At 47.2% G+C, this 18,198-nt stretch overlaps 1 protein-coding gene across 1 annotated transcript in view; it reads right to left on the bottom strand.

Moving 5' to 3' along the window:
- LOC124719030 (acetylcholinesterase-like) overlaps positions 1 to 18,198 on the bottom strand; it is an 866,528-nt gene that overhangs the window by 603,101 nt on the left and 245,229 nt on the right. Inside the window, exon 5 of the mRNA XM_047244699.1 lies at positions 14,273 to 14,482. Coding sequence (XP_047100655.1) covers positions 14,273 to 14,482 — 210 coding nt within the window. The remainder of the gene's footprint in view (positions 1 to 14,272; positions 14,483 to 18,198) is intronic.

The raw sequence follows: 18,198 nt of genomic DNA, 5'->3' as shown, positions 1-18,198 counted from the left end.
GCTCAAACGGAGGCATACAGGTAGTCTTGTTTCCCTCGTTCGATTTGTGAGTGGATCAGGAAAGGAAATGACAAGTAATGGTACAAGCTACCGTCTACCACGCAACATACAGTGGCTTGCAGATGGAGGTGAAGGTATGGCTTCTATGACGCTAGAGGAACCTACATGGAGCGCGTGAAAACTGCAGAGGGCGACAGAGATCGCAAGACATCCAGAAAGCCGAAGCAAAGTGTACCCAGCTTGTCACTAGAACATTTGAAATGAACAAATTTGATGTAGGTAATAGTTTGAAATACACACAACAACAAAATTTTGGCATGACCTAGGTTCCGAGAGTTCCGCATCCTGTACAGAAAATTAGAATAGAGATCAACATAAACATCAATTCGACCCTTTCTTCTGCTCATGAAAACCGCATATTGCGCGTAGTAACCATCATACAGCGACACCTTCAGAAGTGGTGGCCCAGATTGCTGTACACACCAGCAATTCTAATACCCAGTAGCACGTCCTCTTGCATTGATGCAGGCCTGTATTTGTCGTGGCATACTATCCACAAGTTCGCCAAGGCACTGTTGGTCTAAATTGTCCCACTCCGCAACGGCTATTCGGCGTAGATCCCTCAGAGTGGTTGGTGGGTCACGTCGTCCATAAACAGCCCTTCTCAACCTATCCCAGGCATGTTCAATAGGATTCATGTCTGGAGAACATACTGGCCACTCTAGTAGAGCGATGTTGTTACCCTGAAGGAAGTCATTCACAAGACGTGCACGATGGGGGTGCGAATTGTCGTCCATAAAGACGAATGCCTCGTCAATACGCTGCCGATGTGGTTGCACTAACGGTGGAGAATGGTACTCACGTATCGTACAGCCGTTACGGCGACTTCCGTGACCACCAGCGACGTACATCTGCCCCATGTAATGTCACCCCAAAACAGCAGGGAACCTCCACCTTGCTGCAAAATGGTTCAAATGGCTCTGAGCACTATGGGACTTAACTGCTGTGGTCATCAGTCCGCTAGAACTTAGAACTACTTAAACCTAACTAACCTAAGGACATCACACACATCCATGCCCGAGGCAGGATTCGAACCTGCGACCGTAGCGGTCACGCGGCTCCAGACTGTAGCGCCACCTTGCTGCACTCGCTGGACAGTGTGTCTGAAGCGTTCAGCCTGACCCGTTTGCCTCCAAACACGTCTCTGACGATAGTCTGGTTGAAGGCATATACGACACTTATCGGTGAAAAGAACGTGATGCCAATCTTGAGCGGTCCATTCTGCATGTTGTTGGGCCCATCTGTGCCGCGCTGCATGGTGTCGTGGTTGCAAAGATGGACCTTGCAGTGATCATCGGGAGTGAAGTTGCGTATCATGCAGCCTATTGCGCACTGTTTGAGTTGTAACACGACGTCCTATGGCTGCACGAAAAGCGTTATTCAACATTGTGGCGTTGCTATCAGGGTTCCTCCGAGCCATAATCCGTAGGTAGCGGTCATCCACTGCAGTAGTAGCCCTTGGGCAGCCTGAGCGAGGCATGTGATCGACACTCCAGGCAAATGCCGGGATGGTTCCTCTGAAAGGGCACGGCCGAATTCCTTCCCCATCCTTCCCTAACCCGATGAGACCGATGACCTCGCTGTCTGGTCTCCTTCCCCAAACAACCCAACCCCATGTCATCGACAGTTCCTGTCTCTCTGTATCTCCTCCATGTTCCAACAACATCGCTTTGATTCGCTCCGAGACGGCTGGACACTTCCCTTGTTGAGAGCCCTTCCTGGCACAAAGTAACAATGCGGACGCGATCGAACCGCGGTATTGACTGCCTAGGCATGGATGAACTACAGACAACACGAGCCATGTACATCCTTCCTGATGGAATGACTGGAACTGATCGGCTGTCGGACCCCCTCCGTCTAATAGGCGCTGCTCATGCATGGTTATTTACACCTCTTGGCGGGTTTAGTGACATCTCTGAACAGTCAAAGGGACTGTGTCTGTGGTACAATATCCACAGTGAACGTTTATCTTCAGGAATTCTGGGAACTGGGGCGATGCAAAGCTTTTTTTGATGTGTGTATATGATGCGTGTCGTACATATACGTGTCTGTGAGACATTATTTATTGTAACAGTAGCTATTTTTTTTCTATCTACGTCGAAATTGTTCATTTCAAGTGTTCTAGTAACAAGCTGGTTACGCTTCACTTCGGCTTGATAATGGTCTGCTGATCGAAACAGATAGCACTAAGGATAAAAAACAGTACAACTGTTACGGCGTAAAGTGAATTGCCGGCACGCCAGTCGGAAACGAGAGAGCAGAGAGTGGTGTGAAGAAGACGTCAGCCAATTGCACGCTGACCGACCTCTCTCCAAGACGACAACACAGCCGCAGCGGCCCCTATGCGAAGAGGACGTAAATGCCGCGTGCGACTAGCCGCGGTCCAGTTGTACAGCAGCATCAAGATTAGGCACTTCAAGACCAGCGTCTTAGGAATTGTGTATGGTGTAGCACATTGATTATTTTGTCTGTCGCCCTTTACTTGCGACACATCTGTTTAACTCAAAGTTAATTACTGTCACGTACTTTTCCTAATAAATCTTATTAATACGATTTGCTTTGGAATTGTGGTAAGTACTATGGGACCAAACAGCTGACGTCATCGGTCCCTAAGTTTACGCACTACTTAATCTAACTAACTTACACTAAGGACAACACACACACACCCATGCCCGAGGGAGGACTCGAACCTCCGAGGATCCTGGCGAACCGTGACCACACGCTTAGACCGCGCGGCTATCCTGCGCGGCCGATTTGCTTGAACTGTTGTCAAGAGATCAGAGAAGCAGGTTTCCTAGACATCGTATCTTTGACAGCTAGACAGCAGTCAGCTTTTGTGACGAGTATTAAGAAGAACCCAGTGCGTGGGGGCCATGGATTTTCTTTTCTGTTTTGCTGGCGCCGCAATTCTGTTTTGTCTTATTCATTGCAGGGGTGTGTTTACTTGCTTTAATAATATCTCGTTTAGTGTTTTCGCTATTCACTGTTTTCAGGTGGGCGCTGCAGAAATATTCTTTGCTTGTGTGCTTATTTTTGTTGCTTGCCTTGTCTGTTTATTGCATTTGTCTCTTCCGATGTGAGCAACCCACCCCGCACACACATTGCTCAGGCGCCACAGCTGCAAGCGATAGATGCAACGCAGCTAACACACATGTTGCAGATCCCATCTTTGACAGCTAGGCAGGATTCAACAACAACGAAAAACCAGTCGAAACTTGCAAATTTAACTTTTTTTAAAATTCACTTGCTGACTAGTTTCGGGCCGAGCCCCAGTTTGCAAACCATCGTAACATAGTTAAAAATGTATTGCTGAAGAAAACTATGTCACAAATGTGCGACGAGTACTTACAGGGCATCACTTGCACTGATTAACAAAAGTCGCTGACCCACAGTTACTCCAGCATGCTGGAAGTTCATAAAAGTAAGCAGCTGATAGTAATCTATGGTGAAGTTTCACAATTATTTGACAGCTGTAAAGCCCCTCTGCCGGCCGCGGTGGCCGTGCGGTTCTAGGCGCTCAGTCCGGAGCCGCGAGACCGCTACGGTCGCAGGTTCGAATCCTGCCTCGGGCATGGATGTGTGTGACGTCCTTAGGTTGGTTAGGTTTAAGTATTTCTAAGTTCTAGGGGACTGATGACCATAGATGTTAAGTCCCATAGTGCTCAGAGCCATTTGAACCAAAGCCCCTCTAATTACAAATGTAGGGTGTAAGCGCTATACTGTGTTCATCATAAGAATAAACCTGATGTAAACATTACGCCATGCATTCTTTCGCGTTTGCTTGAATCTCATTGGATTTCGTTTCATGTGCAGCGGAAGCCCAGCTGTGTTCAGTGAAGTACAACCATTAGGATACGTTTGATGCTGTGTTACACGCACATACACTGAGCGATAATGTGCACGACAACAGCTTTACCGGCGCATTAATCTTGGAGAGCACTGACCAGCCAGCGGTCCAACTAAACTTCAATGGTGTGGGCAGTGTCAGTTCAAACGTAGAAAGAGACGGCCAGAGAAGCTATACAGTCCCGAACGTCATCTAATTTTGAAAGAGAATGAAATAATTTTCGGCAAAAGTCCAGCAGTACCGCGCGCTTCGTAGGTGATCAGACGGGAAGCATAAAATGCTCTCTTTCTCACATGGCATAGTGTTCTAATTACAAACAAGATTGATGCAAATTTCTGACTCAAAGACAGGGTAATTTTTTTGAGCGAGCTGTGTGTGATGCGAAGATTGAATACTGAAGCTCAAATGGCTCTTGAGCACTATGGGACTTAACATCTGAGGCCATCAGTACCGTTGAACTCAGAACTACTTAAACCTAACTAACCTTAGGACATTGCCCGCATCTCGTGGTCGTGCTGTCGTGGTCGCTTCCCACGCCCGGGTTCCCGGATTCGATTCCCGGCGGGGTCTGGGATTTTCTCTGCCTTGTGATGGCTGGGTGTTGTGTGATGTCCTTAGATTAGTTGGGTTTAAGTAGTTCTAAGTTCTAGGGGACTGATGACCATAGATGTTAAGTCCCATAGTGGTCAGAGCCATTTGAACCTGAGGACATCACATACATGCATGCCCGAGGCAGGATTCGAACCTGCGACCGTAGCAGTCGTGCGGTTCCAGACTGGAGCGTCTAGAACCGCTCGTCCACACCGGCCAGCAATGCTGAAGCCACTGAAGGTATTAATTAGAGTCAGTCGTCTGGTAATCTCCTACCTCATTCCTTATTCGAATATGAGAAATACTTCTCAGTCCTGGAACTGTCATCTGCTACGTTGATAACGAGTGGATAAGCGATAGAATCCGGGAAGCCAACCAGTCGATGCATTTTCTCCGCTTCTTTTATGATGTGTCATTCTATATCCCGCCAACGTTTGACAGTGACACGTAAATAAGCAGGGTGCGTTAGTTCCAGTACGTCGTTTCTCGGGCCAAATCCCTTAACTTGGCTCCAGATCAGTTGTAGTGGTGCCAGTGGAAAAATGTAAAAATGCAGCATTTGTATGGTGTGCTCCATGCTGTGAAAATGATTGTTTTTCGTGTTTCAACGACCCGTATCTACGAGGGTTATTCCAAAAGTAAGGTCCGATCGGTCGCGAAATGGAAACGACTATGAAAATCCGATAAAGCTTTGCACAAATGTGTTGGATAGTGTCTCTAGTATAACCCCAGTTAGCATCACGTCGCTCTTCTCATTTCTGAGCTCGCAGTGAGTGCGTAAAGATGTCTAGAAAATAGTGTCTGCCGCCAAGTACGAGGGCCTGGTGAGAAATTTCGCCTGAAGCTATGCAGCCAACATTACATAACTGTCGTGCTGTTTCGTCTTCACGACAATTCTCAGCCGCATTCTGCAGGGGCAATGAAGATGCTCCTGCATCGTTTTCAAATGGAAATGTTAGATTACCCACAATACAGTCCGCAATTGTCTCCCCCTGAGTTTCATCTCTGGTCACATGAACCGCTGTCTTTGACGACAACATTTTGACACAGACAACGAGGTGTAGGCCAGCGTGGAGAATTGGCGGAAAGCACTGGCGGCTGCCTTCTATGATGAGGCTATTGAAAAGTTGGTACAACGCTATGACAAAAGTCTAAGTCAGAACGGCGACTACGTAGAGAAGTAGCTGAAAGGTGTAGCTAATTGTTACAAGTAAAACATTTCTGATGTTCACTGTGGTTTCAATTTGGCAATCAATCGGACCTTACTTTTGGAATAACCCTCGTACATCTCAAGTGTAACACAACGGAGAAAGTAAAAATAAAGACTTTGGTTTTTCATTTTAGCCTTAAAAATTAAATTGTTATGTTTTCTTACTTTAAGCAACATTTATTGACAGTTTTCCATAAAATATTGATAATGGAGAATTTATATTTGAAATTGAATGGAACCTTCCCGGTGCCCAAAGGTAGGGGTGGGGGCAAAGTGGGCAGGGGTTGCAACCCGAGGCCTGGCCACCATGTCCCGTTTCAGCCTCCAGGAACGAACGAAAGCAAAGGGAATGTGGAGTACAGATTCAATGAACATAGTTTATTTATTTATCATTCTTTCCGTTCTCTTTTGTTATTTTTGTTTATTTAGTTATTTTTCTCATTAATACCACCGAAAATGTCAGGAAACCGGAGTCACGTGAGGAGGACGACGCACTAAGACGTTAGACTAAGAAGAACACTCCGATTACCAATGAACATATCGGTTGTAAGTGGGGAAGAGACGGGGATCAACTCTTCATGACAGGAATACCCCAGCTCTAGGGTGCGTTAAGGAACACACTGCACAGGAAATTGGAGAAAGATTGTATTCTGAATTGCGGACAACTGCACAATGTCGTTCATGAAGGAACTTCCAAAAGTGAGGGACACATTTTTCGCCATCAGCAAACAAGTAGTGAGCTATGGAGCTCCACAAATCCACCTCACAGAATTCGTCTTTGCTCGCGGGAAGTGTCGAGCGTCCGGAAACAGGAGCAGTTGAGTAGGAATCTCATGAGGAGCCGTACGGTTGATTAGGGGACAACATCTTTCACACCAAGAACCAGACACCTCTCGCCGACCTGCACATCATGCTGTGCTGGACTGTGTCCATAACGTCACACTCGACACAGAATGGAGTGTCTGCGAGGTGAATCCTGTAAAGACGTGACCGGCATACTTGCTTCCCATTGACAGTAAGGTACGGTGCAGACTGGACGTCAGTATCAAGATAAGATGTGGTGTCACCGCCAGACACCACACTTGCTAGGTGGTAGCCTTTAAATCGGCCGCGGTCCGTTAGTATACGTCGGACCCGCGTGTCGCCACTGTCAGTGATTGCAGACCGAGCGCCGCCACACGGCAGGTCTAGAGAGACGTCCTGGCACTCGCCCCAGTTGTACAGCCGACGTTCATAGGAATGGTTCACTGACAAATACGCTCTCATTTGCCGAGACGATAGTTAGCACAGCCTTCAGCTACATTTGCTACGACCTAGCAAGGCGCCGTATTCAATTGATATTTATTATGTGAGCCCACACCTACTACAGTAGTACAAGTTTATATGCCAACTAGCTCTGCAGATGACGAAGAAATTGAAGAAATGTATGATGAAATAAAAGAAATTATTCAGATTGTGAAGGGAGACGAAAATTTAATAGTCATGGGTGACTGGAATTCGAGCGTAGGAAAAGGGAGAGAAGGAAACATAGTAGGTGAATATGGATTGGGGGACAGAAATGAAAGAGGAAGCCGCCTGGTAGAATTTTGCACAGAGCACAACTTAATCATAACTAACACTTGGTTTAAGAATCATGAAAGAAGGTTGTATACATGGAAGAAGCCTGGAGATACTAAAAGGTATCAGATAGATTATATAATGGTAAGACAGAGATTTAGGAACCAGGTTTTAAATTGTAAGACATTTCCAGGGGCAGATGTGGACTCTGACCACAATCTATTGGTTATGACCTGTAGATTAAAACTGAGGAAACTGCAAAAAGGTGGGAATTTAAGGAGATGGGACCTGGATAAACTGAAAGAACCAGAGGTTGTACAGAGATTCAGGAGAGCATAAGGGAGCAATTGACGGGAATGGGGGAAATAAATACAGTAGAAGAAGAATGGGTAGCTTTGAGGGATGAAGTAGTGAAGGCAGCAGAGGATCAAGTAGGTAAAAAGACGAGGGCTAGTAGAAATCCTTGGGTAACAGAAGAAATATTGAATTTAATTGATGAAAGGAGAAAATATAAAAATGCAGTAAGTGAAACAGGCAAAAAGGAATACAAACGTCTCAAAATGTTATTGGACCAGAGAGTATCTCCTGTTGAGAGACAGGACTTGGTGTCTCATCAAAACTGAAAACAGTTTTATAAACTGGCATTCTGCTCCTCCTAGTATATCTCCTACGACGGTACGGCATGGCTGTGTGCTGCGTGCTGCTGCCTGCAGTCGACTGACGCAGAAACAGGAAGCGCGCCGAGCGCTCCATTCACGAGCGTCTTATCGCTACGTCACTTCCGCTGATAAACTTTGATTTTTGCCCGACGCGGCCCTAGTAATACTAGGGGCCGCGTCTCGCTGCCTGCCTCGGTAAACGGCTAAGTCCCGCTCAAGGTCACCCGCCTAGACAGCCTGTCTATGGCTGTGTGCGCCGCCTTATAGGCGGGTGACCTTGAGCGGGACTTAGCCGTTTACCGAGGCAGGCAGCGAGACGTGCGCTTCCTGTTTCTGCGTCAGTCGACTGCAGGCAGCAGCACGCAGCACACAGCCATGCCGTACCGTCGTAGGAGATATACTAGGAGGAGCAGAATGCCAGTTTATAAAACTGTTTTCAGTTTTGATGAGACACCAAGTCCTGTCTCTCAACAGGAGATACTCTCTGGTCCAATAACATTTGTTGGCTGTCGATCTGACAGGAAGTGCAAAATGGCTAAGCAGGGATGGCTAGAGGACAAATGTAAGGATGTAGAGGCCTATCTCACTAGGGGTAAGGTAGATACCGCCTACAGGAAAATTAAAGAGACCTTTGGAGATAAGAGAACGACTGGTATGAATATCAAGAGCTCAGATGGAAACCCAGTTCTAAGCAAAGAGGGGAAAGCAGAAAGGTGGAAGGAATATATAGAGGGTCTATACAAGGGCGATGTACTTGAGGACAATATTATGGAAATGGAAGAGGATGTAGATGAAGATGAAATGGGAGATACGATACTGCGTGAAGAGTTTGACAGAGCGCTGAAAGACCTGAGTCGAAACAAGGCCCCCGGAGTAGACAATATTCCATTGGAACTACTGACGGCCGTGGGAGAGCCAGTCCTGACAAAACTCTACCATCTGGTGAGCAAGATGTATGAAACAGGCGAAATACCCTCAGACTTCAAGAAGAATATAATAATTCCAATCCCAAAGAAAGCAGGTGTTGACAGATGTGAAAATTACCGAACTATCAGCTTAATAAGTCACAGCTGCAAAATACTAACACGAATTCTTTACAGACGAATGGAAAAACTAGTAGAAGCCAACCTCGGAGAAGATCAGTTTGGATTCCGTAGAGACACTGGAACACGTGAGGCAATACTGACCTTACGACTTATCTTAGAAGAAAGATTAAGGAAAGGCAAACCTACGTTTCTAGCATTTGTAGACTTAGAGAAAGCTTTTGACAATGTTGACTGGAATACTCTCTTTCAAATTCTGAAGGTGGCAGGGGTAAAATACAGGGAGCGAAAGGCTATTTACAATTTGTACAGCAACCAGATGGCAGTTATAAGAGTCGAGGGGCATGAAAGGGAAGCAGTGGTTGGGAAAGGAGTAAGACAGGGTTGTAGCCTCTCCCCGATGTTGTTCAATCTGTATATTGAGCAAGCAGTAAAGGAAACAAAAGAAAAATTCGGGGTAGGTATTAAAATTCATGGAGAAGAAATAAAAACTTTGAGGTTCGCCGATGACATTGTAATTCTGTCAGAGACAGCAAAGGACTTGGAAGAGCAGTTGAATGGAATGGACAGTGTCTTGAAAGGAGGATATAAGATGAACATCAACAAAAGCAAAACAAGGATAATGGAATGTAGTCTAATTAAGTCGGGTGATGCTGAGGGAATTAGATTAGGAAATGAGGCACTTAAAGTAGTAAAGGAGTTTTGCTATTTGGGGAGCAAAATAACTGATGATGGTCGAAGTAGAGAGGATATAAAATGTAGGCTGGCAATGGCAAGGAAAGCGTTTCTGAAGAAGAGAAATTTGTTAACATCCAGTATTGATTTAAGTGTCAGGAAGTCATTTCTGAAAGTATTCGTATGGAGTGTAGCCATGTATGGAAGTGAAACATGGACGATAAATAGTTTGGACAAGAAGAGAATAGAAGCTTTCGAAATGTGGTGCTACAGAAGAATGCTGAAGATTAGATGGGTAGAGCACATAACTAATGAGGAAGTATTGAATAAGATTGGGGAGAAGAGAAGTTTGTGGCACAACTTGACCAGAAGAAGGGATCGGTTGGTAGGACATGTTCTGAGGCATCAAGGGATCACCAATTTAGTATTGGAGGGCAGCGTGGAGGGTAAAAATCGTAGACGGAGACCAAGAGATGAATACACTAAGCAGATTCAGAAAAATGTAGGTTGCAGTAGGTACTGGGAGATGAAAAAGCTTGCACAGGATAGAGTGGCATGGAGAGCTGCATCAAACCAGTCTCAGGACTGAAGACCACAACAACAACAACATGTGAAGCATGTATCATCAAGAGCGATGTTCTAAAATTGTGGATTAAAGTTAAGTATTATATCAACTACTTACTTTATTTGCTACTATTAATTCCTTTAACTGTTCCAGACCTCGCGCCAGTCAGCGTGTAATTAAACGCGTGCATTTCGGCCTTCTCTAGAAACACAGTGTTGGCTCTTCTGCCAACACTACATAGAAGCCCACACCGATTGCGAAACGGCACGCCAATCGACTTGGGGAAACTTCCCATCAACCACATTCGGTGACCTGTGCGGCTGAAGGAAACCATAGATCGGCTTCGTGGATGTCAAGTGTGCGGGCAGTATCACAGTACGGACGTACCTCGGTTCAAGGAAAAAGTGGCGGAAGTAAAAGAAGAGCGGCGGGACTTCTGAAAGCTGGATAGATGCTGAGAGAGTGTGTGGTGCAAGAGCCTCCAGCAATAGGCTGGTAAGGCACGTAGGAAAACGGCGTCACAACGTCATGTGAGAGCCAATGAAAAGGGCTGCCGCACTGCCAGGCCTAAAAGTACCGACGTACAGACCTAAACCGCCCCTGCATCGCAGAATGCGGGCAGGGGTCTCGAACTTTATCTTCAATAGCAAGCCGTGGCAAACAAACGAACCAAATGCCGCTATGCGCCGGGCCACGGACGGCAGAGTAGCAAGTGTCTGTGTCACGTGGGCGATACGTGACGCCCAACATACATTTACGTATTGTGTGCGTTTCAGAAGATCGAGTGGTCGTAAACAGTGATCTAAGAGCCCAGCTCGTAGTTGCGAAAGTAGACGTCGGCACTTGAGGGCAATTGTCCGTCGCAGACTACTTGCGAAATAGAGTCCTAAGAATCGGAGAGTATCCGCTACACGCAAAGGAGCAGATCTGTCCGCAAGAGGTCCCGCAACTATAGCCGTGGCGTTCGATTTGCGGACGTTAAGGCTTCGCCATAGGTGGAAAAAATTATTTGTAGGTCGATTCAACGTTATATACAGGCTGTTACAAAAAGCTACGGCCAAACTTTCAGGAAACATTCCTCACACACAAATAAAGAAAAGATGTTATGTGGACATGTGTCCGGAAACGCTTAATTTCAATGTTAGAGCTCATTTTAGTTTCGTCAGTATGTACTGTACTTCCTCGATTCACCGCCAGTTGGCCCTATTGAAGGAAGGTAGTGTTGACTTCGATGCTTGTGTTGACATGCGACTCATTGCTCTACAGTACCAGCATCAAGCACATCAGTACGTAGCATCAACAGGTTAGTGTTCATCACGAACATGGTTTTGCAGTCAGTGCAATGTTTACAAATGCGGAGTTGTCAGATGCCCATTTGATGTACGGATTAGCACGGGGCAATAGCCGTGGCGCGGTGCGTTTGTATCGAGACGTATTTCCAGAACGAAGGTGTCCCGACAGGAAGACGTTCGAAGTAATTGATCGGCGTCTTAGGGAGCACGGAACATTCCAGCCTATGACTCGCGACTGGGGAAGACCTAGAACGACGAGGACACCTGCAATGGACGAGGCAATTCTTCGCGCAGTTGACGATAACACTAATGTCAGCGCCAGAGAAGTTGCTGCTGTACAAGGTAACGTTGACCACGTCACTGTATGGAGAGTGCTACGGGAGAACCAGTTGTTTCCGTACCGTGTACAGCGTGTGCAGGCACTATCAGCAGCTGATTGGCCTCCACGGGTACACTTCTGCGAATGGTTCATCCGACAATGTGTCAATCCTCATTTCAGTGCAAACATTCTCTTTACGGATGAGGCTTCATTCCAACGTGATCAAATTAAAAATTTTTACAATCGACATGTGTGGGCTGACGAGAATCCGCACGCAATTGTGCAATCACGTCATCAACACAGATTTTCTGTGAACGTTTGGCCAGGCATTGTTGGTGATGTCTCGATTGGGCCCCATGTTCTTCTACCTACGCTCAATGGAGCACGTTATCACAATTTCATATGGGATACTCTACCTGTGCTGCTAGAACATGTGCCTTTACAAGTACGACACAACATGTGGTTCGTGCACGATGGAGCTCCTGCACATTTCAGTCGAAGTGTTCGTACGCTTCTCAACAACAGATTCGGTGACCGATGGATTGGTAGAGGCGGACCAATTCCGTGGCCTCCACGTTCTCCTGACCTCAACCCTCTTGACTTTCATTTATGGGGGCATTTGAAAGCTCTTGTCTACGCAACCCCGGTACCAAATGTAGAGACTCTTGGTGCTCGTATTGTGGACGGCTGTGATACAATACCCCATTCTCCAGGGCTGCAACAGCGCATCAGGGATTCCGTGCGACGGAGGTTGGATGCATGTATCCTCGCTAACGGAGGACATTTTGAACATTTCGTGTAACAAAGTGTTTGAAGTCACGCTGGTATGTTCTGTTGCTGCGTGTTTCCATTTCATGATTAATGTGATTTGAAGAGAAGTAATAAAATGAGCTCTAACGTGGAAAGTAAGCGTTTCCGGACACATGTCCACATAACATATTTTCGTTCTTTGTGTGTGAAGAATTTTTCCTGAAAGTTTGGCCGTACCTTTTTGTAACACCCTGTATATACGTGTCAATTGTATCTTACACAAGCCCTCGGATAACTTCAAAACCGGTTATCTCTGTAAATTTATGAAAAACATTAATAACAGCCTAATTCTCGGCACGTTTTAACCGTGTTCCGCACGCGTGTTTTGCTACGGAGCAGCAAGCAGGCTCAGCTATTTTCATACTGCGTATTAACAGCGCGAGAATTAGAGCACATCAGCGCAGAGGCTGTGACTGTTCACGATTTATGGAAGAAAAACTACGCAGGTAAAGCGTGATTGGGAAAAACATTGACGGCTGCTAATACATCTGAGTATCTTAAAGTTTCATTTTATGTAGTTTAGTAATAGTCTAATACATAAGTAGTGTAAGTAGACCTTTTAGGTTTTTATGTTGGTAACGCCACGTAGCGCTCTGTATGAAAATCGCTGGCTGTGCTGTGTGCAGTCTGTGGCTGGTTGGCATTGTTGTAATTTGATATTGTAGTGTTGGGCAGTTGGATGTGAACAGCGCGTAGCGTTGCGCAGTTGGAGGTGAGCCGCCAGCAGTGGTGGATGTGGGGAGAGAGATGGCGGAATTTTGAGAGCGTATGATCTGGAGGTGTGTCCATCAGGGACAGTAAATTTGTAAGACTGGAGTTCATGAACTGATACAAAATGGCTCAAATGGCTCTGAGCACTATGGGACTTAACATCTGTGGTCATCAGTCCCCTAGAACTTAGAACTACTTAAACCTAACTAACCTAAGGACATCACACGCAGCCATGCCCGAGGCAGGATTCGAACCTGCGACCGTAGCAGTCGCGCGGTTCCGGACTGCGCGCCTAGAACCGCTAGACCACCGCGGCCGGCAACTGATACATATATTATGATTTTTGAACACTATTAAGGTAAATACATTGTTTGTTCTCTATCAAAATCTTTCATTTGCTAACTATGCCTATCAGTAGTTAGTGACTTCAGTAGTTTGAATCTTTTATTTAGCTGGCAGTATCGGCGCTCGCTGTATTGCAGTAATTCGAGTAACGAAGATTTTTGTGAGGTAAGTGATTCGTGAAAGGTATAGGTTAATGTTAGTCAGGACGATTCTTTTGTAGAGATTATTGAAAGTCAGATTGCGTTGCGCTAAAAATATTGTGTGTCAGTTTAGTGTTGATCAGAATACGGAAAGAGCGAAATGTCTGACTACGTTCAGTTTTGCTCAGCTGTTTGAAAATCAAATAACGTAAGGGGTTTATCAGCACAGTAATTCACTGATTTTTCTGAGGGGACGTTTCAGTAGGACCTACTTCGAAGGGCGTAACAACACCAGTGTACGTGTACTACGGCTTCTGACCAATCATCGCGTTTGTTTGTTTACATCAGGTGTATTGTTATTATGAACAGAGTATAGTCTTGGTTGGAGCAAGACAGTAAGTGTGGTCGGCCGTGTGAGACGGGTGAGGAATGAGAGAGAGAGACGCACCTCCTTGGCCTTGTCGGCGGTCATGTAGCTCCAGGGCGCGTTGAGCGTTCCAGACTGGAGGATCCCGCGCCGCACCAGCCCCCGGGTGACGGGCGACAGCAGGTGCAGGGAGACAGCGCCGCCGCCCGCAGACTCGCCGAACAGCGTGATCAGCTCCGGGGAACCCCCGAAAGCCTGCGCGTTGTCACGCAGCCACCGGATCGCCAGCGCCTGCCACGCCACACCCCGTCACACTCCCTTTACTCCCTTCAAACTCCCGTCCACTGTTCATTTAACCGTGTCAGAAGCATCGTACATAAAATCAGAATGATTAACACATTCATATCAAGTATATAACAAATACAAAAAGAGTATAAAAGTATACAGATATACAGAGTGAGTCACCTAACATTACCGCTGGATATACACTCCTGGAAATGGAAAAAAGAACACATTGACACCGGTGTGTCAGACCCACCATACTTGCTCCGGACACTGCGAGAGGGCTGTACAAGCAATGATCACACGCACGGCACAGCGGACACACCAGGAACCGCGGTGTTGGCCGTCGAATGGCGCTAGCTGCGCAGCATTTGTGCACCGCCGCCGTCAGTGTCAGCCACTTTGCCGTGGCACACGGAGCTCCATCGCAGTCTTTAACACTGGTAGCATGCCGCGACAGCGTGGACGTGAACCGTATGTGCAGTTGACGGACTTTGAGCGAGGGCGTATAGTGGGCATGCGGGAGGCCGGGTGGACGTACCGCCGAATTGCTCAACACGTGGGGCGTGAGGTCTCCACAGTACATCGATGTTGTCGCCAGAGGTCGGCGGAAGGTGCACGTGCCCGTCGACCTGGGACCGGACCGCAGCGACGCACGGATGCACGCCAAGACCGTAGGATCCTACGCAGTGCCGTAGGGGACCGCACCGCCACTTCCCAGCAAATTAGGGACACTGTTGCTCCTGGGGTATCGGCGAGGACCATTCGCAACCGTCTCCATGAAGCTGGGCTACGGTCCCGCACACCGTTAGGCCGTCTTCCGCTCACGCCCCAACATCGTGCAGCCCGCCTCCAGTGGTGTCGCGACAGGCGTGAATGGAGGGACGAATGGAGACGTGTCGTCTTCAGCGATGAGAGTCGCTTCTGCCTTGGTGCCAATGATGGTCGTATGCGTGTTTGGCGCCGTGCAGGTGAGCGCCACAATCAGGACTGCATACGACCGAGGCACACAGGGCCAACACCCGGCATCATGGTGTGGGGAGCGATCTCCTACACTGGCCGTACACCACTGGTGATCGTCGAGGGGACACTGAATAGTGCACGGTACAGCCAAACCGTCATCAAACCCATCGTTCTACCATTCCTAGACCGGCAAGGGAACTTGCTGTTCCAACAGGACAATGCACGCCCGCATGTATCCCGTGCCACCCAACGTGCTCTAGAAGGTGTAAGTCAACTACCCTGGCCAGCAAGATCTCCGGATCTGTCCCCCATTGAGCATGTTTGGGACTGGATGAAGCGTCGTCTCACGCGGTCTGCACGTCCAGCACGAACGCTGGTCCAACTGAGGCGCCAGGTGGAAATGGCATGGCAAGCCGTTCCACAGGACTACATCCAGCATCTCTACGATCGTCTCCATGGGAGAATAGCAGCCTGCATTGCTGCGAAAGGTGGATATACACTGTACTAGTGCCGACATTGTGCATGCTCTGTTGCCTGTGTCTATGTGCCTGTGGTTCTGTCAGTGTGATCATGTGATGTATCTGACCCCAGGAATGTGTCAATAAAGTTTCCCCTTCCTGGGACAATGAATTCACGGTGTTCTTATTTCAATTTCCAAGAGTGTATTTCGTAAACCACATCAAATACTGACGAATCGATTCCACAGACCGAACGTAAGGAGAGGGGCTAGTGTAATTGGTTAATACAAACCATACAAAAATGCACGGAAGTATGTTTTTAACACAAACCTACGTTTTTTTAAATGGAACCTCGTTAGTTTTGTTAGCACCTGAACATATAAACAAATACGTAGTCAGTGCCGTTTGTTGCATTGTAAAAGATTAATTACATCCGGAGATATTGTAACCTGAAGTTGACGGTTGAGTACCATTCCTCCGCTGTTCGATCGTGTGTATCGGAGAGCACCGAATTATGTAGGGATCCAAAGGCAACGGTGATGGACCTTAAGTACAGAAGAGACTGGAACAGCACATTACGTCCACATGCTAACACCTTTTTATTGGTCTTTTTCACTGACGCACAAGTACATTACCGTGAGGGGTGAGGTACACGTACACACGTGGTTTCCGTTTTCAATTACGGAGTGGAATAGAGTGTGTCCCGACATGTCAGGCCAATAGATGTTCAATGTGGTGGCCGTCATTTGCTGCACACAATTGCAATCTCTGGCGTAATGAATGTCGTACACGCCGCAGTACATCTGGTGTAATGTCGCCGCAGGCTGCCACAATACGTTGTTTCATATCCTCTAGGGTTGTAGGCGCATCACGGTACACATTCTCCTTTAACGTGCCCCAGAGAATGAAGTCCAGAGGTGTAAGATCAGGAGAACGGGCTGGCCAATTTGTGCGTCCTCCACGTCCTATGAAACGCCCGTCGAACATCCTGTCAAGGGCCAGCCTAGTGTTAATTGCGGAATGTGCAGGTACACCATTCTGATACCACATACGTCGACGCGTTTCCAGTGGGACATTTTCGAGCAACGTTGGCAGATCATTCTGTAGAAACGCGATGTATGTTGCAGCTGTTTGGGCCCCTGCATTGAAGTGAGGACCAATGAGGTGGTCGCCAATGATTCCGCACCATACATTTACAGTCCACGGTCGCTGTCGCTCTACCTGTCTCAGCCAGCGAGGATTGTCCACGGACCAGTAATGCATGTTCCGTAGATTCACTGCCCCGTGGTTTGTGGAACCCGCTTCATCGGTAAACAGGTAGAACTGCAACGCATTCTCTGTTAATGCCCATTGACAGAATTGCACTCTACGATTAAAGTCATCACCATGTAATTGCTGATGTAGCGACACATGAAACGGGTGAAAGCGGTGACGATGCAGTGTGCGCATGACACTACTTTGACTCAGTCCACCGGCTCTCGCAATGTCCCGTGTACTCATGTGTGGGTTCATGGCAACAGCAGCTAACACACCAACTGCACCCGCTTCTCCTGTGACGGGCCTGTTACGGACCCGTTTGCGTGCTACCACCATACCTGTTGCATACAGTTGGCGGCAGATGTTTTGCAATGTGCGGCACGTTGGATGCTCTCTGTCCGGGTACGGTTCTGCATACACCCTGCAGGCTTCAGCTGCATTTCGTCGACACTCGCCATAGATGAGTATCATCTCCGCCTTTTCAGAGTTCGAATACACCATGGTCACAGTTCCTACAACACTACACTATCACAGACGTCTGGTAACACGGTGTACTACAGTTGGTCTGCGTGCGGAGACGAATGCAGAATAACAATAGCAGCAAGCGCTACATGCGGACACTGCGACAGCTAGACCAAACCACAACAGTGCACTACAGCCACACTCGTAAACACGGTCGTCATCGTAAACATGTCCCTGCAGATGCTGCTCGCCGACCGTGGCCCGTGTTTGTTACAACACGCAACTGAACATCGGAGGTTCCAAGCGTCAACTTTAGGTTACAACATCTCCGGATGATTTTAACATTTTACAATGCAACAAACGGCAATAATTACGTATTTGTTTATACGTTCAGATGTGCTAACAAAAGTAACGTGGTTCCATTTAAAAAAACGTAGGTTTGTGTTAAAAAAAAAACAATCACACTAGCCCCTCTCCTCACGTTCGGTCTGTGGAATCGGTTCGTCAGTATTTGATGTGGTTTAGGAAATACACTCCTGGAAATTGAAATAAGAACACCGTGAATTCATTGTCCCAGGAAGGGGA

Source organism: Schistocerca piceifrons, chromosome 10, assembly GCF_021461385.2.
Source record: "Schistocerca piceifrons isolate TAMUIC-IGC-003096 chromosome 10, iqSchPice1.1, whole genome shotgun sequence".
In the NCBI taxonomy this organism is placed as follows: domain Eukaryota; kingdom Metazoa; phylum Arthropoda; class Insecta; order Orthoptera; family Acrididae; genus Schistocerca; species Schistocerca piceifrons.
This window is presented reverse-complemented; position numbering and strand designations above follow the sequence as displayed.